The sequence below is a fragment of the Euleptes europaea genome, chromosome 6 (genome assembly GCF_029931775.1).
Source record: "Euleptes europaea isolate rEulEur1 chromosome 6, rEulEur1.hap1, whole genome shotgun sequence".
In the NCBI taxonomy this organism is placed as follows: Eukaryota; Metazoa; Chordata; class Lepidosauria; order Squamata; family Sphaerodactylidae; genus Euleptes; species Euleptes europaea.
In genome coordinates this window covers 52,031,963-52,058,922 of record NC_079317.1, presented here as the reverse complement: position 1 = coordinate 52,058,922, position 26,960 = coordinate 52,031,963, and the positions used below count along the sequence as shown (strand labels likewise).

At 40.4% G+C, this 26,960-nt stretch overlaps 1 protein-coding gene across 1 annotated transcript in view; it reads left to right on the top strand.

Annotated features, from left to right (window-relative positions):
- EHD4 (EH domain containing 4) overlaps positions 1-26,691 on the top strand; it is a 32,464-nt gene extending 5,773 nt beyond the window's left edge. The window contains exons 2-6 of the mRNA XM_056850861.1: positions 8,514-8,690; positions 13,098-13,195; positions 17,363-17,775; positions 21,819-21,983; positions 26,157-26,691. Coding sequence (XP_056706839.1) covers positions 8,514-8,690; positions 13,098-13,195; positions 17,363-17,775; positions 21,819-21,983; positions 26,157-26,681 — 1,378 coding nt within the window. The 3' untranslated portion in view covers positions 26,682-26,691. The remainder of the gene's footprint in view (positions 1-8,513; positions 8,691-13,097; positions 13,196-17,362; positions 17,776-21,818; positions 21,984-26,156) is intronic.
- Positions 26,692-26,960: the final 269 nt, after the last annotated feature.

Below are 26,960 nucleotides of genomic sequence, written 5' to 3'. Positions count from 1 at the left end.
CTGCCTGTATTTATTTGGATGAACCATTTATAAAGTAAGAGAGAAGATGATAACATCTATATCTGATTCTCATCGTTGCCAAATCTGTGTGTTTGTATACTTAAATGCAGAGATTGGAAGCATAAGCAGAGAAGGCATTGTTCTGGAATCCTGAGAAAAGTACCAGGTTTGCAGAAAAAAACTGAAATCATACACATACATATTAGGGGGTTAAAAACATCAGAAGCAATAAGAAACAAATGCACTCTGTGGCAGTTGCTGGGCAGCCTCAGCAGTATTGCCAGTTGAAGCCTTGGTCAGTAAAGAGGGGGGGAGGGTTGTTTCCAGTACTATTATGGCCTTTGAAGGAGGACTCATGGGGCCAGGTCTGGCAGCAACCAGTGGGTGACTTGCTGCTATGTGACTTCCATGACTCAGGCAGGCCCAGCTGCTTACTACTGTTCAAAAGCAGCAACCCAAGACGAAGTGTTGTAGTGGTTAGAGTTTCAGATTGGGATCTGGGAGACCTTGATTCAAATCCCCAATCTGCCATGGAAGCTTGCTGGGTGATTTTGGACCTTAGACACACTCTCAGTGTAACCTATCTTATAGGATTGTTGTGAAGATAAAATTGGGGGGGGGGGGCGTGATGTAAGCTGCTTTGGGTTCCCATTTTGGAGAAAGGTACAGTACAACCGTAGTAAATAAATATACTTGAAAATGGGAGTTTAAAATGTTGGTGGGTGGGTGGGCTGGAAGGAGAGAAGGAAGCAGGGAATGTTGAGGCTATGGGGGGGAGAGTAAATAGTAGGGGAGGGGAAATGACATGCTTGTGAATTCTGGACTCCTCAATCTGACATGGCCCAGCAGCCAGCACCACAAAACTCAGCCAGACATTTCCCAGGAAGAGGCTGCCAGGAGTAGGAAAAGAGGAAAACTAAACACATGGGGGTAGATAAAGAAAGGTTTTTTTTTATATAATTTTTTTATTGAATTTTACAATACAAAAAAGAAAAAAAAGAAAAAAGAAAAAAAAGAATATATATATATATAGATATAAAAGGGTATTCACATAACATATTGAATACATTTCATTTTTTAATACATTCATCAAAAGAAAATACCCTTTCCCCCCACCCCCCAAAAGTAACCCATCACCATGACTTCCATAGAAGTGTCCGGTAGCTTTATTTATTAATTATCTAAATTCTAATATTACTTAAAAAATAATTTTCTATAGCTCACTAAATAACAAAGTAAAATCCATTTTTGCCAACTTATCCCAATATGAGGTGGCCTTAAACCATGTTAACTTAAATTCTTCCAAATCATTTCCATGCAGAATTTCCGTTAATCTGGCCATCCTCATATATAACCACACTTTCTCTCTCCATTCTATAATTGAGGGTTTACTTGTTTGTTTCCAAACTCTAGCTATCACAATCCTTGCAGCAGCAAAACTATATTGGCAAATAATCCTGTCCCGATCATGAATATCATTTGTGGGTATTCCCAGTAAACAAAATAATGGTTTTCTTTTCACTTTACTATTAATCAGATTATTTGTTTCTTTTACTATTTTTTTCCAATTTTTTTTAATTTTTTTACAAGTCCACCAGACATGCATATGTTCCTCTTTCTTTGCCACATTTCCAACAGATTCCTTTATCTTGACTGGAATCTAGTAAAGGTTGACTGGTGGGTGGGAAGGAGAGAAGGGGACAGGAGAAGGGGAGAGGCTATGGAGATTTCAGGGAAGGGTAAAAGGAAACTGTGGAGGATGGAAGATGAGGTGCTCTGAGGAGTCCTTGCAGATCCCGTGCTTATGCATTCCTAATGGCTAAGGCACTAGTTTTGCCTGGGCTTTGCAGTGGTTTTGAGCACATAAGAAGAGCCTGCTGGATCAGACCAGTGGTCCATCTAGTCCAGCATCCTGTTTTATATGGTGGCCAATCAGTTTTCCTGGAGGGTAAACAGGGCAGATAGGCCGAGGACTTCCCCTGCTGCTGTCTCTCACACTGGTATTCAGAAGTTTGCTCCGTCTGGATATGGAAGCTCCCTTCAGTCACCAAGGCTAGTAGCCATTCATGGACCTCTCCTCCATGAATTGGAGTAACCTTTTAAAGCTGTCTACGCTTATCGTCATCACTGTCTCCCATGGCAGTGAATTCTGCAGTTTAATAACTCTTTGAGTAAAGAAGTCTTTACTTTTCTCTCTTTATTCTGAACCTATTTCCCAACAATTTCATTGAATGCCACTGAGTTGTAGTATTATGGGAGAAAGGGAAGAAGCTTCCTCTGTTCACTTTCTCCACCCCATCTCGGTTGCTCTTCTTTGTACTTTTTCCAGATCTGTAATGTCTTTTTTGAGATATGGCAACCAGAACTTCACACAAATAAGGCCACACCATAGTTTATACAATGGCATTATAGTATTGGTAATTTTATTGTCAATCCCTTCCTAGTAATTCCTATCATGGAGTTTCCTTTTTTCATTGCTGCAGCACATTGGTTTGACATTTTCATTGAGCTTTCTGCTGTGTGTGTAAAGGGCAGTCCGGTCACAGCCGACTTATCTGCTAAAACCCCAAAATATCTTTCAATCTCAGTCTCAGCCAGTTCAGACCCCATAAACAAACAGGATTTTTTAGTGTAATGTGCATCACTTTACACTTACCCATGTTGAACTTAATTTGTCAGATGGTTGCCCATGCTTGTTAACCTGCTAAAAGAACTCCAAGAGGTTGCTGAGGCAGGACCTCTTTGTAGAAGCCATGTTGATTTTCACTTAGCAGACCTTGTTCCTTGATGTGCTTAATAGTTTTGTTTTTAATAGCAGCTTCTACGAATTTACCTGGAACAGATGTTAAGCTAAATTTCCTGTAATTTACTGAATCCCCTCTGGACCCCTCTTTAAAAATTGGGGTACTTGCTATTTCGTAGTCATTCAGCACAGAGGCTGATTTTAGAGGTGTTACATATAGTTAGTTGTTAGTAGATCAACAGTTTCATAGTTGAATTCCTTACAAACCCTCAGGTGTATGCCACCTGGACCTGCAGATTTAGTGATTTTCATTTTGCCTCATAGTCCTAGAACTTCCTCTCTCCTCACATCAATTATGGGAGAGAGGGAAGAAGTTTGACTCAGTCCTTCAGGCACCCACCCTCAAAACTGGGCACGGGTATGTTCCCTACATTTTCCACAGTGAAAACATATGCAAATAATTCATTCAGTTTCTCTCTGTCATCTCCCTTAAACAATCATTTGATTCATTTGTCATCCAAAGGCCCAACAGCCTCCCTAGCTGGTTTCTTAGTCCTGATATTTTTGAAGAAATGCACATTGCTTGTCTTAATGTTCTTGGCTATCCACTCCTCAAATCATCTTTTTGCTTAATGTCTTGTCAACATATGGTTGTTTTGACAGAATTTGTGCTCCTTTCTGTTCACCTCAATTAGGGAAATCTTGCACTTTCTAAGTATGCCTTTTTTCCTTTTATGGTTTCCTGGATTTGAATTACCCCTGCCCGCATGCATCCTTTTAGACTTGTTGGTACTTTTCCAGATTTGAGGTATGCATTCTGTCTGGTCCTTGATCAGCATAATTTTAAATAGTTTCCAGGTGGGATTTGACTATCTTTTTCCTGTTTTAACTTCCTTATGACTAGTTTCCTCATTTTAACAAAATTTCCTCTTTTTAAATCAAAAGTGAACTTTGGAAACAAATATCTGTTGTTATGAATGCTTAACTTAATAGCATTGTTGTCGCTGTTCCCAGTTAGTACAACAACATTTACATCTCGCATCAGGTCTTGAGCCCCTCTCATAACCAAGTCCAGAGCTGCAGCATCTCTAGTTAACCCTGTGGCCAGTTGCACCAGTGCACAGTCATCTCATGATGACTCAAGGACATGTTGTCCAGTCTCCTATTTAGTCAGTACTCTTATTTCCCCCTCCATCTCAACTCACACCCCCTGTTCTTAGACAATAAAGCCATAAAACTTAAATAAGACCCATATCAAAAACCTCCCTTCGACTCTTCTCTTCAGCCTCTAAAAACAAGCAACAAAATAAGTACATTGAGGGTCAGAGTCCTCTGAAATCAAGGCCCATCCATACATTTAGCATTATTAGGCCAAACTGAATAATCAGCTTGAATAATAGAATCCCAGCTTGGTTAATCTTTTGAACCCTAGTTCTTCTTTTGAAGCACCCCGGTAAAACAGGCCTCATCCAAGGGGCCTCCCTGGCATTAAAAAAAAAAACCCTCCATCTCAAGGTTTTCCTCCTGGTTTGGGTCACTTTTAAGTAACCCTTAAGGTCCTGTATCTCCACCCATAGTGATTCAGTGGGGGAGTTTCTTGCTTACTTGATTCTATGCTATCTTTGAAATATAGAGCAACACCACCCCCAACACATACATCCTGCTGTGCCCTCCCCCACCCCAGTCAATGATATACTGTTTGTAATCCATTTGGCTTGTCATGGGTAACACCCTTTAATAGATTTATCTTCCATTACTGTATTGACTCAAAGAAGATGAGCCCCTTAAAGGAAGGTTATACAGAAAATGTTTTAATTATTTCATATAACTGGAATTTGTAAGTGAATTTAAGATGCCCCCCTCTTTTTCTTTGTGGCTTATGTGGGGAAAACAAGTAGTCTTCTTCCTTTCAGGTAAATAGGGTAATTGATCTAATCCTTTTTTTAAAAATCTGCTACCAACACATGTTGGGGTAATGAATCCCATAAGTTAATTATGTATTGTATAATGAAGTACCTAAGGTCCTCTGAGGCCCTCGCATCTTTGAAAGTAATGTGAATGGTTACCAGAGAGCTGGATTTTTTTTCTGTGGTGGCATCTGGACTCTGTAGTACCCTCACCAAACATATTCATCAGGAACTGGCTTTGCTATCCTTTGGGTGCCAGTAGAACACATTCCGTAAACTAAAAAGATATGGTTTCTTTAGCTTTCCCACGTAAAGATTTTCCAACAACATAGTAATTTTTGTTGTCCTTTTCTGTAATTTCTCCTGCTGTGATATCCTTTTTTTAAATACAGGATTCCCAAAACTTTACAGAGAATTCCAAGTGTGGCTGCAGAATAGATTTCTATAATTCCATTATGTTACATGTCATTATAATACTGTATTCACTTGAAAGGAAGATGAGCCCAAATATAAGACAACTTCCCTATGAAAAGAGAAGGCTATGCATAAAAAGAAATTACCTTGAATTTAAGCCAGCCAGAGATGTCCTCCGACCAGCTTCTATTTTTCCCAGTTCTCCACCCCAAATTGCAAACTTTGGAGGGTCCCATTGTCACAGCACAGCCTCTGACCCTCTGTACCGGTCCAGTCGATCTAGAGCCAGAAAGTACACCCCCCCCAATCCATTAGCATAGGCTGCTTCCAACCCCATCCCCAGCTGATGGAGGCTGGCCTTTCTCCCTCCACACTTTCTGGCCAAACCAGAAAGCTTTAAGGAAAAGAGCACATTGGCAGCACTTCCCGCCTGTGTGACCGAGCTGCATGCCTTCTTGCCTCTCTCTGCAGGTACAAAGTGTTAGTATAAATTTATACCATATATACTCGCTTATAAGCCGAATTTTTCAGCCCAAAAAAAGGGCTGAAAAAGCCAAACTCGGCTTATACGCGGGTCAATACGGTAGAGGAGGGAGGGGGGAACTTACCTCCATCACCGCAGCCGCCGGGCCCAGGTGCCTTCCTTCGGCCGGCAGGGGCCTTCCTGGGCCGGCAGGAGGCTCCCGCCAGCCGCGCCACCACCGACCGCGCGCCTGGGCGCCTTCCTCCGGCCAGCAGGGGCCTCCTGCCAGCCCAGGAAGGCTGCGCTGCTGCCGCTGCCACCGATTTGCCGCCTCTCCCGGTAAGTAGGGGGTTCAGGGGCTCTTCCCCCTCCCCCCCTTGGATGGCACTGGGGTCGGGGTGGGTTGGGGTGGGTTGGGAGGGCCCGGAGGCCGGCGGGAGGGCGACCTGGGGCAGGGGCCCTGCGCTCTAAAATGGCGGCCGCAGCATTGCCGGTAAAGGGAATTTCTTATTGACCTTCTGCTTATACGTGGGTCAATAAGAAATTCCCTTTTCTGGCCTCAAATTTGGGGGGTCGGCTTATACTCGGGTCGGCTTATACCCGAGTATATACGGTATCTGAATTTAAAACAATCCACCCCTCTTAAAAAAAACCACCACTAAAAATTATAAAATGCCTTGTATTGCAGTAAATATGGTTCATGCAATAGGATGGGCATATCAGTCAAATACTATTAGTGGACTTCCTATTAGTTTGACTACATTCAAATATTCCATGAAGCCAAGCTTCATTTACTAACAAGGAACGAAAGCTAAAGCCTTGCACTGGTCAAGGACAAACCTTGAAACACTTCAGAGTTTCTCAGCATTCCAAACAACAGTTAAGCACAAGAAGCATCAGTGACTATAGCGTTTTCAAAGTTAAATTTGTGGTTTCTTAATAAGAAGTAACTAATCGGTTTTTTAATAAAGCAAACGGAAGTGTAGCTGACAAAAGCCACAATAACTTCATTAGTCGTTAGCGTGCCACAAGCCATGTCATTATTTATGCTAATTATAACAGTTGTTTTTTATTATTAAAATATCTTTGTTGTTGTTGCTCAAGCAATGCTTAATGCTTTCAAAAATTATTGAGCATTATTTGACCAGTCAGTTAACCAATTTTTTTTTTGACGACTCAAATACCCAGCCCTAACTTGGCATTTTATTTCCAGTCCCTTTCCTAATAATTCCTGACTTGGACTTTTTCTGCTTTGCTTCTAGGGCATAGTGGGCTTATATGAACTATCTGTTACCATAGATAATATATGTAGCGTGTTGCTATATGGGAGCCTAAAGGTGTGTGTGTGTGTGTGTGTGTGTGTGGGAGGTAATTTGTTTTTAAAAAAATAAAGCATTCCCCTAAAGTTACTGGGACACAGTTGCAAAGCTAAAAGTCAGAATGTCGATTCCATGTCTGAATTTTGGGAAGTATATAGTAAGGATGCAGAACTTGAAAAAATGAACAGTGCATCGATGATGTCTTCTATCCTATTTTGTATTTATTTTCTCCTTTTGCAACAGAAGAAAGTGGATATTTCAGTTTGTTGCTCACTGATGTGGGTAAGGAGGAGACTGTTGCCATTAGGGCTGCACATATTTATCAGAGAGCCAATTGTAAATAGTGCTGTTTGACATAAGAATATAAGTAGAGCCCTGCTCGATCAGTCCAAAGGTCCATCTAGTACAGGGTGATTAGCCCGGGACTCCTAAGAAGACAATAAGCAGGGCGTAAAGGCAGTAGCCCTCTTCCTTCTTAATTACTGATATTGGAGGCTATAGGCCTGTCTTCCATGGGTGTGTTAAATCCTCTTTTAAAGCCATCTGAGCCAATAACCATCACCCCCATTTTAAGCTCCCTAACATAATTATGCATTGTGTGATGTACTTTGTTTTGTCTGTACTGAATATACTGCCAGTCATTTTTGTTTAGTGATTCCAAGTTCTGATGTTATGGGAGCAGAAGGCAAATTCTTGTTGTCCATCTTCTCCATGCTGTATATTTATTTATTTGTACTCCACTTGTCTCCCCAAGGGTGATCCAGAGTGGCTTACATCATTCTCCTCCCCTCCATTTTATACTCATGGCAACTGAGTTTCTAATTTTAGAAAGAGAGATAACTGAAAGAAGACATTAAATAAGTTTTTATACTAAACATGTCCCAAATGCTTTAGTCTCCCCCCCCCCCCCCGCATAGGTTTGGTACTCCAGCCCCTTGACCATTTTGCTTTCCCCATTTCCAGCTATACAATGTCCTTTTTGAGATGAGACAACTAGAACTGTCCACATATTACCTGGAACTGAACTGCTCTCGCTTTAATTATAACCTCCGTAAATTAATTAAAAGATTTTCTTTGTTCGTAAACGTTTCAGTTAAGTTTAGAACAAACAGGAGCAGAGAGTTGCTGGGTGGCGGTGGTTTGGCATAGGGGTGGGGGTTTGGCTGTTTGGTGCTTGAAAAGGTGGGGGGAGACAAGAATGCTTCATCTCACCATGCTGTGAGGGATCCTGATTGGGCCCTTGCAGCATTTTTAAATTGCCTCATCAGCCTTTGAAATGGCAGTGGTGTCCACAGGTCAGACCTGTGGATGCCATCATGTATAGTTTGGCCTTCACTTGTTCACCTCTGTACTTATCTTTAAAAGACTTCTACCAATGTGGTGCAGTTCGAGTACAGGGCAGATCTGGATTCAAATTCCCGCTTAACCAGGAAGGTCATTGGGCCAGTCACTGTGTCTCAGCCTAACCTACCTCGTAAGACTGTTGCCAGATGGAGGAGGGGGAAACCATGTGAGCAACTCTGTGCTCCTTGAAGAAAAGCTGGGATAAAGCGTGATAGATAACATTTTTTAATAGACAGATAATAGCTAGATAGGCTTTCCTGTTGTGTTTTTTTCTCTTGTTGGTTGTTTCATCTTTGTAACCCTGTTCTCCTATATTATCACAGGTATCTGTTAGAGCAGGATTTTCCAGGGATGAGGATTGGTCCGGAGCCAACGACAGATTCTTTCATTGCTGTGATGTACGGAGAAACCGAAGGGAGCACTCCTGGTAATGCTCTTGTGGTGGACCCAAAGAAGCCATTCCGCAAACTAAGTCGTTTTGGCAACGCATTCTTGAATAGGTAAGGAAAGATGACAATCTTTCAGCCTCCTTCTCTGACATTGGAAACTGAATTTTATTCATTTGCAACCTTTGTAAGCTCACTTTATGAGACTTGCTCCATTACACTGGTACAATACTGCTCCCTTACGTTGAGATAATTACATTCAGTTGCATTTGTAAGACCAATTTAAGTGTGGAATCTTTTATTTTTTAAAAAAGCATACAAGCGGTAATATCTGGAAAAATCTGAAAGGCCTTCAGGGAGAATGACTTTCCCAAATAGGAAATGAGAATATGTGAACAATTTTATAAGTCAGGCTAGAAGAATATTATTCTCATGGAGTGGGTGGGGGTGTACCTACTTAACTTTTGACTGATTGTAAGCCGTGCAGTACAAAATGGAGTGAGAAATAAAGTATTGATCTAATATTTGTGTTTCTCGTTCCATTGTATAATATGAGGCTCACAATCAATCTGGAAGATATGCCTCCCCCTACCTGATAGTTTGGTGCGGTTACAGCTCCCATAGTAATACCCTAGGGATTAATGTAGTATGTGACCATTTTATTTTTATAAGGTTGCCAATTCCCTAATTGTGAAAGAATTTAAATAAATAAATAATGACGTGATAAGTTCTGTATTGCACCCCACTTTCAACTGCTCTCATCCACCCATGTTTGGCCGTGCTGCTGCTGTGAGAATTCAGGATTTAAAACGTATTTAAGTTAAATGCAAATTCTCTGTAATTACTGGTGTTTCTAGTTACATTGACTTATTTATTTAGGCATTTTAATCCTATTTTCTCCCCTAATGGCGACCAAAGCGGCTTACTAAAATACCAAAGTACAGTTTAAATAAATAGACAATTTAAAGAGACAATTTCAGTATGCAGAAAAAACAAAAAGTACACTAACAATATCCTGGATCCTCTGGGATGGCTCAGTCAGGGCCACAGGCTGCGAGCCAAGGTCAAAAGCCCTTTGTTTTTTTGCCAAAAGACTCCATCCTCTAGTCCCACCCAGGCTTATATACCTGCCTGAAGAGGAGAAACCAATTCAGCCCAGATCTTATTCATCAGCTGCCAGCAAGATGTTCTCACCTTCCATAAGCTATAATTTGCTATCCAGTATGCTTATTGTTTGTCCTTTGTTGTGTATATATTATTTGGGTCACCTAAAGGACGTGGCTTGTTAGTGGGTTCATGGTGTGCTGCATGCTTCCACCACCATTTGATGATCAAAGAAACATGACAGGTGTTTGGTTAAGAGGTATTTATACACCCTCTTTTCTATATCACTCAAAGCAATTTCCAACAAAAAACAATTGTTTAAAACACACTCCACAATTAAAACAACATATTCCAGAACTGAACATCACAAACAAGAATAAAATGTAGTCTCAGCTAAAATTGGATCATCACCAAAAATTAGCAAAATTAAAAAATCATATCATTAGACTGAAGCATCAGAACTATCAGAAGTTCCCTTATAAAAAAAGGGGGGGGAGTTCACTTATAAAACTCTGCTTTCGAGAAAGCAGCAATAATATTACAGCCCCCACTTCTTTCCAGGTGTCTGCAGTTTTTTATGCATTCACCAAGAGTTTGTAAAGCAAACTGGCCCAGCCTCTTTGTCACTGCCTTAAATGTCTTGGCCTTGCTTCAGCATGACATACAGGTTGATGAAGCAATGTAAATGATGGTGCACTTTATGTAAGCCATGGGTTTTCCAGGATTGCCCGTCACTAGCCAGTGTGGTGTAGTGGTTAAGAGTGGTGGACTCGAGAACCGGCTTTGACACCTTTGCCGGCAGTGCCACCCGTATCCCCTCCCTTGTCTCTCCCACTGGTTGCCAGACCATGCCTGGGAACCCTACTCCAGGTCATCAAATTGCCCACATTCTTTGTCCTGGAAACAGAATCTGAGATGTAAGGGCTGATTCCAAGGTTAAATTGGAAAGGAGTGGGATGTGTCCTCTTTGGGTACATCTTCTCTTTATCTGGACTTTGGTCTCTGTATCACATTTAATTCTTGTCTGTTGGATTCTTCCCCACCCCCGGAATGAACTGTGTTAATTCTTTTCTCCTCAGATCCTTTGGGAACAATTTTTGTACCACAGGGCTATCTGGAAATAGTTTGTAGAATGCTAATACTGCTACAGTTGTGCTTGTTTCCTAATACATCATGGAGACAATGCTAACCTCTGTGCTTTTTTTCTCCTCCTCCTCCAAATAATTCTAGGTTACAGGCTACAAATACTGTATATTTAAACTGCTTGTAAAATGTTCTTTCTTTTTTCTGATTATTCCCAACCCTTGCCTTCAGTTAGCTCTTGCATAAGCCCCAGTGCTATCTCCATCTATAACTGCAGTTGTTGTTTTTCCTGTAAAACCTGTCTGCCACTATGTCACTTGACTTCCGGAAAATGTTAAACATTGTGTCCTTGTCTAGCTGGAATAAAGGCTCCAGTCTTCTCCTGACATAGAATTCTCTAATAGTTAGTATTCCACAGAAGTCAAATGTCTTTCAAAAAATATAAGATGATGTGACCGTACATGAACAAAAATGCATTTTAAATGCATTTTTCAACAAAATGTTGCTTGAGGTTTCATCAGTTTACAAATTACAAAAAGACTGGAGTCAAACGAGCCGATATAATTAAAAATGGGGAAAGCAACATAAAAAGTGTCCGATAATAAACTTCATTAAATCCCAACTAAGTCTGCTTCATAGTCAATAAAAACATTTTTATTTTTAGAGGGGAATGTCCCTTAGCTTTTGAACAAACAAAGTTCTATCTGTCAATTTAAAATCCCCCTCTTCCTTCTCTCACAAAGGAGTAATGGGTTGTGTAGCCAAACTGAAATATAAGAATGAATGCATTAAACAGATTAAATAAAAAGCAAATAAAACCACCAGCCACAAGTGCACTGAAATTGAGAAGAGTGTGACTTTGCATAGGCTGCGGCTGTAAGTTTCCAGTAGAAAGACAGCAGTTAAAGAAGTAAGGCAGATTTCCTTTGATAGATAATTCCTTGGTGCTGCAATAGAAAAATACCTATTCTGTAACTATCCACTGAACTTCAGACAGTAGGGGAACCAGAAGAACAGTACATAAGTGCCTGTGTAAGGTATAAGCAAGGAAGGTTGGGGCTTAAAACCACCGTTTGAATTTAGCCTGGGCATTTAACTGGGAGCCAGTACAGACGATTTGTGCTCACATGCTCCTAGCATCCTGCCAGCCACACTCTGGAACAGTCATAGTTTCCAAGTGATCTGTAGAGGAAGCCTCATTTAGAGTTTGTTACAGTAATCTAATCTGGATGTCACTAAGGCATGGATAACTGTGGCTAGATCTCTATTGTCTAGGAAAGGATGTAGTTGGTTTACAGACAAATAGACCTTGGTGGTCATTTACAGTTTAAATAATGATTATCTAATAGAATCTCTTGGACCTAAGGCACTTAAATTGATGGTTTCTACATTGATGAGTGTACTCGACCAAATTTCTTTCACATGTGCAAGGTATAATGAAAAATTGCCTATTAGTTAGGAAATAAATATTTGTCACCCTCCTGATCAATCATGTATATGTATAGAGTTTAAGAACCACGTTTTAAAAACTCATTTTATTTTTATATATGTGCCTTGTGGAAAAGTTTTTGTCATAGTTTTTATCTTCTATATTGGGTCAATTGTAAACCAGTTTTGAGAGCTGTGTGATAGGCAGGATGGTGCTGCTGCAGTCATCTTGTTTGTGGGCTTTCTAGGGGCACCTGGTTGGCCACTGTGTGAACAGACTGCTGGACTTGATGGGCCTTGGTCTGATCCAGCAGGGCCTTTCTTATGTTCTTATGAAAATAAATAAGATACAGGAACTTGATGGGCTGATCATTTGACTACTCTAAGTAAATTGACTGATTCAGATATTGTTAAATAATGGTCAGGCATTTTTAAAGCAATAACTTGGAGATTGCCATTTCTGCCTCTTGTGCAAGCAGAGGCCCGCCCCTGGAAGAGAAGGAAGAAGTAATTTCATCTTCTTCCTTCTCCCCACTGCAGCTGCCTGATCTGTGCCGCTCTTGGTACACACAAGTCCCTCCACCCCAGGATGGTCCTGGGATCAGAAACAGCTCTTGGGAGGGGGAGGGAGAACATGTGATCTTTGTGTCCATGGATCATGGGATCCAACACAATAATTTTATTTATAATAATAAAAATATACTTTAATTAGGGATTTGGTACTGATGCTATTTACAGAAAAACAAATAATTATTGTGAAAACTACATTACTAATACTGATTCTAATCCAGACAATTATGACAGAACAGAAAAGTAGGATTGTTATGAGCTTGGCCTCATCTGCCAAATGGTTAGAGTTCTGGGGGGGGGGGAGTGTTAAAATACCCAATTTCTTTCTCTTTGTAGGTTCATGTGTGCACAGTTACCTAATCAGGTTCTGAAGAGCATCAGCATCATAGATAGCCCTGGCATCCTTTCAGGAGAAAAACAGCGTCTCAGTAGAGGTGAGTTGCAGTGCTCAAAAACAAGTGCCGGACTAGTGACCTGTTTTTGTTTGGAGAGACTAATCTCTTGAGGGCTTGCTCTGGTGGCTTGGTGTCAACATGGTCCAGCCACCCTCCTGGAGCCTCTGTTTTACCATATTTTAAGCTTCTGTCTTGGAGCAGGGGTCAGCGCCCTTTTATCATTAAAGAGCTAAACTATGTTGAAATTCAGAGCAAACGATCAACAGAGAGCCAGCAGAAGAAAGCCCTTTGGCATAACTGAAAATATACAGCTTAACATTATAGATAAGTGACATGCTGATTAGTAATCTGTAACATTTATGCAGTCCAAAGATGGTTTTGTGACTCCATTAGGAAGTGACATATGAGGTCTCCCAATAGGTAATAGATATGCACAGAAGCAACCTTTGTGATGGCTTTAGTGCACTGGCCATAACTATGTGTGTGGTTCATACCTGGATTACTGGCAACTGTTCACCTCTATAATTTCCCTTTCTGTAAAGCAGCTGTAAGAAGTTCTTCAGTCCCATAAAAATCTTTGCTTGACATTCCCTTCACATACTAACTGATCACTACAGTCATCTTCCTAAGCCCAGCTTTGGGTACTTGCACCTTCTAAGATGAGGTGGGTGGCAACCTGGGAAAAGGACCTTCTCCGTTGTGGCACCTAACCTCTGGAGTCCCTCCCCAGAGAGATGCATGTGTCCCCTTCTGTTGCCATATTTGATTCTGTACTAAGCCATGTTTAGCTCTAAAGTCATCAGTTACAGACTCCTGGCGATGCTGATCAGTTTCATGCTCTGTCATAACTGTTTGGATTAATATTTCTTGTAAAACAAAACAAAAAAAAAATCAAAATTCCACTACAAATTCCAGGTCCCTTGCATCTTCCAAGCAGTGTAAACTGCAATGTAAATTTTGGCTCACAGGATCAGCTGATCAGTATTTTATTGAAATATCCACTGCTGGGACAAATTCTCATTAGTATGTGTCTAAATACAGAGGTATTATTTTTACAACAGCCTTCATCAGTTCTAACAGCTGGTCAAAGATGAGAAGTCACTTGTCTTGGGCTTGGAGCCTCAAGGATTCCTTCTGATGTATAGCAGGCAAATCATCCTGAGGACCAGGAAGGTCTTGCACTTCAGTATTTGTACTTGTCTGAGTTGGGTTGAAATAGAATTTTCTCATCTCCCCTGACAAAGAAATATGTAGACTGAGCATATGCAGCTAAGAGATGTAAAAGTTCTGTTGTGGAAAGGTACAAGAAAAAAACGTGCATTTCCTTATTCCCCTTTCCATGGTTGACCTTAGTTTAACACATGCATCAGTTTTCAAAGAGGCTGTTTGTTCCCACCCAGTGTAGATTGTATGAACTATACACTTGCTGCAAGCTCAGAAGAAAATAATTCCTTATTGTGACTTGTGAAACGTAAAGAGAGTGTCCAGTCCCAAGGCTGTTAATTTACCATTACATCTCAGTTAACTTACCGTGTTGCCTGATAATAGTTGTTGACAAGACATGTAAAATTTCTGGCCTGGAAATTTTGAAGCCATGAAAATATTTTTTTGGTGGGGGGTACTGAAGTTTTGGGGAAAACTGAAAGCCTAAACCTCTTTTACTGTTTTGACTACGTTAAACGTCTTATAACTTAAGTAGCACGTAAAATTATACTGTTTGGCATATTTATGGAATTTAAAGGTTTACATGCCTTGGTTATCTTAATTTCTGAATGCACTCAATATTAAGAGACTGAGAGCTGCAAACTGTTACACTCTCTGCCACCTTAGTACGTGTGTTTTAATTTTGTCATCTGAGGGATAGGAAAAAATAGAAGTTGAAAATAGAAACAATTTGTGTAGTAGAAAAGTGTTATTTGGACATAAACAGCCTCATACAGTTATACTAGGACTAGCAGCATACTTGGACATCAAATGAACTTTATAACAATGAAAGCATTGAACTGTTCAGAAGTGTATTCTCATCATCATCATAACCGTTATAGCATATTAATTGCAGACATGATTCATCCCATTGGCAGCCCATTCCTCAAGGGAGGTCGGAGCCTCATAGGAACCGGTGTGACCCCTACGCTGGCGTCCGTGCCACTCGCAAACGTGCAAACTGGCACAGATGCCGGCGCGGAGTGACTGGGGTGCCACGCAGCAGTGCAAGCCGCCTGCGCCACCTCCCCTTAAGTCCAGCTTGAGTGCTCTCACCGGTGTCCGGGGAAAGGAGCTGCCTTTAGGCAGCTTACTAACCCCTTTCAGCCCCCAAACGTGCCATTTTGCAGGCGGCAAGATACACCTGCAAAATTGTAGCACAGCCCCGTGGAACTCTGGGGAGTTCCTTGAGGTTTTTTGCTAAACATAATTTTTAATTCATTTTTTGGGTTGCTGCACTAGAGCAAGCTGCTCTGGAGGCGCTGTCGTCTAACCACCATCACCACCCCTTCAGGAATGGGCTGTTAAACTGTAAATATATGCTTGCAAGTACATTGTGCCTGCAGTATGCTTGGGAATTATCTTATATGTATTATATTCTAATATAGAAGTCAGCAAATCTTTGGATACTTAAATCTGGTGACTGAAGCTGTGAACGGGCAAGACAGATCTTTCTGCAAACCTGAAAAGGGCACCAGGTTTGCAGAAAAATGTGAAATATAAATAAATACATTGGTGGCCTTTGTTAGGCAGCCATAGTATTTCAAGGCTTGGTTCTGGCAGTATAAGGCAGGGGGAGGGGTCAGGTCCTTTCCAGGCCTACTTTGGCCTTTGAGGGGAAAGAGCCAGGCCTAGGTTGGTGTTGCCAGGTCCAGGTGTGAAAATCCTGAAGATTTTGGCTTCGAGTATGGGGTAGCAGGGTTTGGGGATGGGAGAGGCCTCAGTTGGATATAGTGCCATGGAGTCCCTCCTCCAAAGCAGCCATTTTCTCCAGGGTGACAGGTCTCTGTTGCTTGGAGTTCAGCTGTAATTCTGGGAGATCTCCAGGTCCCACCTGGAAATTGGCAACCCTAGGCCTGGCAGCAACTTCTGGGTGACTTGATACCTTCCAGTTTGCATGACTCAGCTAGGCCTGACTGCGTGCTACTGTTCAACAGCAGACACCGTATGAAAGCCAGTGTGGTGAGGTGGTTAGAGTTTCAGAGTAGGATCTGGGAGAGTCAGGTTCGAATCCCCATCTTGCTGCAGAAGCTCACTGGGTGATTTTGGGCCAGTCACATACTTTCAGCCTAACCTACCTCACCGGGTTGTTGTGAGGTGAAAAAAAGGAGAGGAGTATAATGTAAGCTGCTTAGGTCCTCATTGTGGAGAAAGGCAGGGTATAAATGAAGTAAATGAAGACTATTAAGCATTTCAGTTCTTCATAGATGAAGACTGTTCAGCATTTCAGTTCTGCCTTCAAGACTATTTCACTAGTTGATGCACTAGTTGATTTACACAGTTATTTAAAAATATAACAGAGTGAATTTCCTGTTCTTAGCTTGTTCCTTAGCTTTGTTCCTCATGGAGCAAGGAACAGAATACAAAATTAGTTAGTTAAAAACTGGTTGTAAAAACTGGTTCTCCATTTTGTGACTTAAATATATGTCAATCCAAAAGTTATTCTCAGTGATCTGCTTTTTGCTTTTTGCTTTGCTTAATGCTTACTTTATAGGGGCTGTGGTTTTGTATGCATAAATCCAGGTTAGCCCCTCATATCTCCAATTAAAAGGATATCAGATAGCAGAACTGGGAAAATTGTTAGTCTGAGGCTTTGGAGAACTACTAACAGTCCAGGAGACTAAACTAGGTAGATCCATTATTGTATTTAGAATAAAACACTTCATATGGCACTCCCTATATTTTGAGATTGTATTCTCAGCAGCCTAAACCGTTAAGATTTGTATCACAATAATAATCCTTCTCTTCCTTAAAACCAACACAGAATGAACAAGACTACAGTGGTATTAACTGGACACTGTCAGTCTGCTTGTTTGAATAATTATTACCCTAATTTCACTTACTGGTTAACATGAGGAGTGTTTGAACATCTTGTTCTTTCAAGCACTCCAAGATTATGTTCAGTTTCTTTCTAGAGGACTTCAATTAAAGGATTAAAATGGCTCCTGAAGAGTTCTAAACAACGTCATATCTGATAACCTCTTCTTATTTTCTGTCGTTTAGGCTATGACTTCTGTCAGGTCCTGCAATGGTTTGCTGAAAGAGTGGATCGTATTATCCTCTTATTTGATGCTCATAAACTTGATATTTCTGATGAGTTCTCGGAAGCGATCAAATCATTCCGGGGCCAGGATGATAAGATCCGGGTGGTATTGAACAAGGCTGACCAAGTGGACACCCAGCAGCTAATGAGAGTCTATGGTGCACTCATGTGGTCCTTGGGAAAAGTGATCAACACTCCAGAGGTATTGCGGGTCTACATTGGCTCTTTCTGGGCTCAGCCGCTGCAGAATACTGAAAACAGAAAGCTGTTTGAGGCAGAGGCACAGGATCTGTTCCAAGACATTCAGAGCCTACCTCAAAAGGCAACTGTGAGGAAACTCAATGATCTTATCAAAAGGTCACGACTTGCAAAGGTAAAAATTGGAATTAAAACTCAGCTTCTGGATGAAGCTAACTTGCTGTCTTTATTTTCTCCACTTACTATCCAACAATAGAAAATAATAAGAGTCTAGTAGCTCCTTAAAGACTAACAACATTTCTAACAGGGTATGAGCTTTCTTGAGTCACAGCTAACTATCCAGCAATAGCTGGTTTATAAAATTAATTTACTTGGCAGTGTAAGGATGTGTCACTGGCCACCAAGATTAAGTTAATTCATGCCATCGTATTCCCTATTTCTATGTATGAGTGTGAAAGCTGGACAATGAAGAAAGCTGATAGGAAGAAAGTAGATTCCTTTGAAATGTGGTTTTGGAGGAGAGTGTTACAAATACCGTGGACTGCCAAAAAAACCCAAATCAGTGGGTTATAGATCAAATCAAGTTTGAACTGACCCTACAAGCTAAAATGACTAAACTGAGGCTATCGTATCTTGGTCACATTATGAGAAGACAAGAGTCACTTGAAAAGACAGTTATGCTAGAAAAAGTGGAGGGCAGCAGGAAAAGAGGAAGACCCAGCAAGAGATGGATTGACTCAATAAAAAAGCCAAAGATAGGACATTTTGGAGGACATTGATTCATAGGGTCGCCATGAGTTGGAAGCGACTTGACGGCACTTAACACATACATATATACATACATACATACATACATATGTGTGTGAATTCGTATATATATATATGAATTAGCTTACAGAGATTTAATGTAGCACTACTGTCTTGAAAAAATATACCAAACACTTTATATATTTGTATGCCTCGTTATTTACATTTCTGGCTTGCCATATCCCAAAACATAGGTAACAACACTGTGGGTTTATAAAATTAATGAATAAGCACAATACAAACTTGAAAAGGTAGAAAGCACAGCCATGCAGGCTTGCTCCAGCCTTCAACAGCTATTTTAAATTTTCAACTAATATGGGGTGTATCTACTTCAGCTGTTTGCCATGATTTTGTTGCATCTGAGCTTCCACAAATCAGCTTATATATTCTGCACCACTTGTATCCTGTGCTGGTTAGTGCTTGACTTGCAGGTTTTGCAATGTGTTAGTCTTCAGTTGGTGGGTTGGGCAGCAACTTGGTCATACAGTGTCATAAGATGGGTGATACCAGTGCCCCACCAACATTTTTTAAAGTTGTTTTAAGATGAGCGAGAAGAATAAAAATTATTGGGAGAGGAAGGAAAATGAGAGTGAGTCAGGAGAAAGACAGGAAAGGGGAAGAAACATGAACATTTGCAATTAAAATTAAAGGTGGGTTTCACGTTGGAGGATGAGGTTAAAGATGGATAGCGGTTTTTAGAAGGCTGAAGACTACTTTTCTGGTATGAAAAGTAAGATTTCATGAAAAATATGCATTAAGTACTATTAACCTTTTCACAGTGTTTCTTTTTTGTGCAGACCAATGTTTTGCATGTCACCCACTGCCCAATTACCCAAAGCACCAACCATTCACAGCTGACATTACATACAGCCACAGCCATTCAGAGTAGTGCCAAACAAAGATGGAGGCTTCCTTCTTATTCTAATGCATTTTACCATAGTTGGAACACAGCAGCCTCTGTGGATATTCAGATTTGTTGTGTTTTTAAAGAATTGCCTGCACCAAAGAACACTGTATAGACCCAAAGAGAAGATGTCTCTAAGGATATAAAACACAGAGATTTGGTAATAACTGTTCAAATCACGTGAAGTTGCTGTTCAGTGTAAGATCTTTTTAAATCTCCTGGAACTGCTTACAAAAGTGTATGTAAATGCTACACAATCTCAGTCAGTTCCAAGATTATGTGACATGAGAACAGAAATGTGAAATAGAGACTCTCCCCCCACCCCACCCCATCACAAGCAGTTGGAAAAATAGAGAAGGTGATACGGGCAGCTCATTCCTGAGCCTTTCAGCTGCCGGGGACGGCATGGCTGAGGCGCTGCCATGGCGCCTCCAAAGAGGTTCATCGGCCGCTGAAAGGCGTAAAAAAGGCTTTTAAAAAGGCTTTTCAGGAAAACGGGGCATTTCCCTCCATAGAGAACAGCGAGGCTGCACCAGGAAAAACCTGGTGCAGCAACACTGTTGCAGGAGGGAGCGTTCCCAGGCTGGAGGGGCTTTGGAAGCTGACTACTGTCAGCTCCGCTCCCGGGAACGCCCCTCCCCCACGCCGGGGCCACATTTCTCTTCCGGGATTTAGGCCCTGGAGAGATTGCTGCATCGGGGGAACTGCGTTCAGGTCTGTGCTGCCCAGGTGCCGACGGAACTGCCCCCGCTGCTAGCGTAAGTGCTTCTTATCACGGAATAAGAGAGCACTTATGTTGGCGGGGGGGGGCATACCACCTCCTATGCACTTCCAGCCCATTTCTCAGCTATGAGCTGTTAGTTAAACAGATTTCCTTACATGCTTTTTTCCCCCTAAAATGCACAACTGGTATTCATAGAGACATTGGTGATGAAGCCATGGAAAGAGCAGCAAACAACTTACCTATATAACAGTCCCGTTGAATCAGACTGAAAATGCATCTAGTCCTGTTTCCTGTGGATGCCAGCCAGATGTCTGGGGAAGACTAGTTGCTCCTTCCCCACTGTAACTAGTATTCAGAGTACTGCTGATTCTGAACATGGAGGGTTTATTTTATTGCTCTCAGACAATAGTTCCAGTGCCAGGAGAGCTTAAAATGTCTGTCAGCCAAGAGAGAATAATTCTTATATTTCACTGTGTTCCTTTTTCAAAAGGGCAAAACTTCTGTAGAATTTTTTTATTTTGCACTGACTCCTCTTCCTAAATTGTTCTTGAAGTTCCTAGTAGGTTAGAATAAGCAGCAGAAACGCCAGCCTCCTGTCAACTGCAGGGCTTTATCAGAGCCTTCTGGTATTGCTTCCGCTCCATGTGATGATTAGAGGCTATTTTAATACTTTGAAAGCTAAAAACATTCTTATCTGTCCAGGCATTTGGTTCTTCTGTCTTCTGTAAAAGTAATCCCTCCTAGCAGAGGCTGGTATGCCTTATCAATAAATATGCAATGTAAAAAAGATATGTCTGTCAGTTTTGTTTGCAAATATCTTAAGATTTTGCTATGCAGATGATTTACAGAAAGGGTTCTCAAGCCCTTTCTGGGATCCCATGCCCCTAAGGCCCCCCGCTCCTGCCACCAATCAGGTGACTGGCGTGGGGACTTACTGCCAGTGAGGAAGGCCTAGCCCTGCTTTTCAGCTGTGTCGCTGGCAGCAAAAAGAGCCCTAGGCCAGTGTTGCCAGCAATGTGATAGTTCTTAATTTGTAGATAATTCTTAATTTGGTCAATCTGACAAGCAAATTTATCCTAAAGGATGAAACATTGTAAAGCCTTTCAGTATTGTAAGAATGGTGCATGTAGGTCTATACTTGTGATGACTTCAAAGAGTAACCTTTGTGTTGTATATAATGTAAATGAGGCAATATTAAGACTAGCATGTCTTAATATCAATGATGAATATTTAAATTATTCAATGATGAATATTTAAATTTCCCTTGATGAATTATTCCAATTCCAGCACTGATCTGCTTACACTTCATAGTGACACTCCAGGAGTGCTGTAATTGCAGTGAGATGTATTCCCTAACACCTCTTCATGGCAGTTTAAATATAGAAGCTGTGAAGTGCTTTCCTATATATGACACCATTCCTACTTTTGTTCCATCTAAAATGTCATCCTATTAGCTGACCCTCTTAGGCTTGTGTGATTGTATAATTTGCTTTCTTGAAATTGTGTCATGTGATTTACACAAAAATATGCTTTCCTTCAAGAAGGCTTCACTTTCTTTATAATATGATTATTTGCCAAATATTTCTCTTTTTTGGTCCTTTGAGGTTTTATCAAACTACTTTTCCTTTCACATCCAAACCAAGCTGTATAATAAAATGGGAAGCATAGGTCTGTCTTATCATTGGTGTATTTGATCTGGTCCAATAAGTATAATAGTGTCTTTTGAGACTTTGCCATTTGGGAAAAACACTCTAAAACATTCATTGCCATTATTCTGTCTTAGGTACATGCTTATATCATTAGCCATCTAAAGAAGGAAATGCCGGCTGTATTTGGAAAAGAAAATAAGAAGAAAGAACTGATCAACAACCTTCCTGAGATTTATCGTCAGTTGCAACGGGAATACCAGATCTCCCCGGGAGACTTCCCAGAAGTTGGGAAAATGCAGGTACAGTACCTCAAAAGATTTGTTGAATTACAATTTGGTTGTAGAAACAAACATATTTACCCCCTGAGAAAGAATAATGCATGGTAAGTATACCCCAGTGAATTGGATCCAGCGCATTGTTTCTACAGGTTCAAGGTCTTCCACCCATGGAGTGAAGTTTTCTTGGCTCCCCCTTCCTGTGGGTGGTCTTAATGCGTCCTTAAATCCTGCTCTTCAGAGAGCGCCCCCCCCCCCCCCGGAATAGGATTTTAGGGTAGGTGGTTCAGGCTACCACAAGAAGGGGAAGTTGAGAAAGTTATATTCCATGGGTGGAAATCCCTGTGCTCATGGAAAAGCTGTGCTGGGTGCAACCCAGGAAGAAGAAGAGTTGGTTTTTATATGCTGACTTTCTCTACCACTTAAGGCAGAATCAAACCGGCTTACAATCACCTTCCTTTCCCCTCCCCACAACAGACACCCAGTGAGGTAGCTGAGGCTGAGAGAGTATGACTTGCCCAAGGTCACCCAGCTGGCTTCGTGTGTAGGAGTGGGGAAACGAATCCAGTTCACCAGATTAGCCTCTGCCGCTCATGTAGAGTAGTAGGGAATCAAACCCGGTTTCTCCAGATCAGATTCCACCACTCCAAACCACTGCTTTTAACCACTACACCACGCTGGCTCTCTAGAGTAAGAATTTACTCTAGAATAAGAATTTACTCTAGCATTAAATCCCTGGATTCTGTCTATTATACCTGGTTATTCTGCTATTCTACTGGGGTGCACCCTTCTATCCTGCAATCAAACAACCATGTCACCTCTGTGTGCAACATACACATCAATTTGGTGTTCCATCTATCAGTGTTATGCTCTGAGTGTGCAGGGAGGCCTTTCAGAAGTTGCAACTCTCTTGGAAATCTTTGGAAGTTAGAACTCCTGGATGGATTAATCCAGAAGAAGCATTTATGAAGAGAGGTAGCTTAATTTAGATATAGGTAATTATAGACAGATTACATAGTGCAGTGAAGGGGAGTGGTCCCTTAAACTTAGAGAAGAGCTTAATATTAATGATTGGTTTATGTATTATAAATTAAAGGATATATTTAACAAAGATAAATTAGTGGGATTTAATAGAAATAAAACTAAGTTGGAATTAGTATTAAATAAAGGAAATAAAGGTATGATGGCGAGAGTATATAAACTGTTAATAGAAGTAAATTTAGAACAAGAAAGGATAAAACCAGTGATGGTAAAATGGATGAGGGACTCTGGTTATAATATTAATTTGGAGGTATGGGAGAGGCTCTGGAAAAAAGAATTTAAATTTACAATCACTAATGAAATAAGAAAGAATTTATACAAGATGTTTTATAGATGGTATATTACACCAGTGATGATAAGTAAAATGAAATCAGGATTGACGGATTTATGTTGGAAATGTGAAATGGAAAAAGGAACATTTATGCATGCCTGGTGGGTATGTAAAAAGATTAAACAATTTTGGAGAAAAGTATTGAAAGAGACTTGTAATTTGATTAATACTAAAGTAAAAATGGAACCTGCTTTTTGTTTATTGGGAATTCCCAAGGAGAATATGAATAAAAGTGATAGAGTCGTATGTCAGTAAAGTTTTGCTGCAGCAAGAATCACGATAGCTAAATCCTGGAAGCAAGTAAATAGACCTCTAATTAAAGAATGGAGAGAGAAATTATGGACATATATGTGGATGGCCAAACTAACAGATTCCCTTAATGGGAAGGATTTGGAAGAATTTAAAACGACATGGTCAAAGGCCTTTGCATATTGGGATAAAATGGCGAAAATGAATTTTACTACTATAGCAGACGAGTTATAGATGCAATTTAGAAAAATAAATTGTTGAAAATATGATTAATTTTAAACTGCTTAGACACTTCTCCGGAAGTCGACCACAGGGGTGATGGGACACATGTTAAGGTGGGTGCCGGGTTCTTATGATACCTTGATTATTCTATTGTATAATGAAATTATTTTTTATGTATATTGAAGGTATTGGTGTGTATTTTTCTTTTTTGTTTTGTTTTGTTATAAAAATAATAAAAATATTTTTTTAAAAAAAGAAGTTGCAACTCTCTTATACTGATTTAAAGATGAGAATGAAGCTCTTTAATGTAAAAATGTCCCGATAGCACATTAAAAATATTCAGGATTTTGAGCTACATGTCTTTCATCAGGCTTAAATGTATAGGACAAAATCTCAAATATCTTCTATTTTGTTAAAATATATGGCTTCTTTGTTGAACCTGTGCCACAATACACAGGAGAGTATAGAAACTGTACATTAGAGAAATTACTGCTACTTCTGCCTTGCTCACAGATAACAGCTGGTTTGCGTTTCATAGCCTTTCTTCTGAATGTTCTGTGCAGGTAGTGAAAATATCAACAGAACATTAGGTATTCTTTTCCAAAATCATTGTAAAACAGAGAAGACAAATAGGAAGCAAGTTGGTAATGGAAATAAACAAAAACAAGCCTTAAATAATTATTTTTAGAGTAACTGCTAGCAATTAGGGCTGGTTATACAACTAATTTAACGTAGAAAATTCAACTGAAGCTGAATTTTTTTTCCAGGCCTGCAAAATCTCCAGCCACAAAAGGTTATGCTTTTTTGTCATGGCTTGACCCAAATTGTCATGGCTTTTTTGTCATGGCTTGAGCCAAATTGTGAGTTTCATAGGCCAAAACTGCTTGGAAACACCAGTGAATGGTGACTTCGCCATACCTTGCAAAAATGGTCAACCAGCTGGCTCCTAAAACAGAACCTTTTGGAGGTCATGAAAACATACACCTCATACCCATTCTGCAGATACTCCAAAGCTCTTCATGGCCTTGGACCCACATATCCGAAGGGCTGCCCCTCCCGCTATGTTACACTGCTTCAGTTTGCTCATCTGCAACAGCTTCACTCATTTCAAAAGGCACCACACTGCAAATGGATGATTTTGGCATCTGCTTTTTCATATACCTTCTCAGTGGTGGCTCCCACCTTGTAGACCAGCCTATCCGAGGAGGCTAGGAATTCTTCACACTTCTGTCTTGCCGCAGAATATGCAAACCACAAAAATGTTCAGAAGGACATTTTTTAAAAGAGATTACAACTGTAGTAGAATGGAACAGTCCAGGCTTCTCAGTGAAAAAATGGACTATAAACTAATTGAATGAATGAATGAATGGTTTTATTTGCATTATAGCCTTAGGCCATTACAAACGTGTCAACAATACCACAGATACATAATAAAAAGAAATACTAGGTTAATAAAATGCTGGATTGATAATAAATATGCATAATAAAACTGCTAAATTGATGCATACAAATAACTAAAAAATGCGGTGGTTTCCCAATCAGCCAATGAGACCTAGCAACCATTAAAATCAACTCGAAGGATCAGCTTTCTTAGCAACCATATTGGATCTTATTTTCTTTGCCACCAGAGCATACAGGGAGGTCCTAGAAGAAACAAACCCATTGGAGTCTTTTAACAAAAATACTAATTTCAACACTAGAACAAGTGTTTAGGCCAGAAACCAACCCAGCAAGAAATTTAGCCCTGGGTTCCACATATAGAGGGCATTCAAATAAGTAGTGGTATAAGTCTTCCAGAGCAGACGTTCCACAGATGCAAAACTATTGATCTTTTGGAATTCAGCAATAATGCCCGGTCAATAAACCCAACATAAAGGCTGCTCTAAGCTTTGGATTTGGTATGTTGGATAAATAAGAAGCTCTAAGATGGTCAGTTTCAAAAAGTTTAAACCAAGGAGCAGTTCCCGATTTCAGAACCTGTGTTCTGTCCATCATGGCATCGAATTTGTAGACCTAGTCTTTAAATTGGGCATAATCTGCTAATGGCCCTAAAAGGTTGTCTGGAAATAAACTAATTAAATATATTTTTAATTTAATAAACTAATTAAATAAAAAAATTAAATACATATCTTTACATTGTATTTACTTGTGATGGCTATGTAATGCTAGTGATTATGCCATTCCAGAGAAATTTAAACATGTCCATTACATTCTAACCGATTTGTGTCTAAGGCCTTTACATAACATTTATTGTGATGTCATCAACTTCAGCCTTGGCAAAGAGCAACAATTTCATTGAGAAATGGTATGACCAATGTTCTGGCTTATTGTCACTCTGTTTTGTCGTTTCACAGGAACAACTGGCCGGGTACGACTTCACCAAATTCCACACTTTGAAACCAAAGCTGATTGAAGCTGTCGATAACATGCTGTCAAGTAAAGTGTCTTCTTTAATGAATCTGATCACCCAGGAAGAGCGCAGCATGCCTACACAGATGGTGCAAGGCGGGGCATTTGATGGCACCACAGCAGGACCATTTGACCACGGTTATGGGGAAGGTGCCAAGGAAGGAGCCGATGAGGAGGAATGGATTGTTGCCAGAGATAAACCTGTATATGATGAGATCTTTTACACTCTCTCTCCAATCAATGGCAGGATCTCTGGGGCCAGTGCAAAGAAAGAAATGTTGACTTCCAAACTGCCAAACAGTGTCCTGGGGAAAATCTGGAAGCTTGCAGACTGTGATAGTGATGGCATGTTGGATGAGGAAGAATTTGCGTTAGCAAAACATCTCATCAAGATAAAATTGGAGGGGTATGAACTCCCCAATATCTTACCTCCGCATCTGGTGCCTCCATCTCATAGAAAATCTTTGTAGGTGGAGCGACAAAACAGGTGGAAATGTTAAAGTGGGTTACAGTGAAAGCCATGTAAATATTTAACACACCTGAGATTACAGTTGTTGGCAAGGCTTTTTAGGGCAACTTCAAACTAATGCAAAAGTCACTTATTTGTTAGAAAAAAAACATGAAAACCATAATGTGTAATTATGGGAACTAGCAATGTCAGATGCACCTTCTCAGTGTTTGTTCAATAGGTAAAATAAACACATGCATAGTGGTCATGATAGTTTTAAATGTTATGGAAGTGCTTTCTT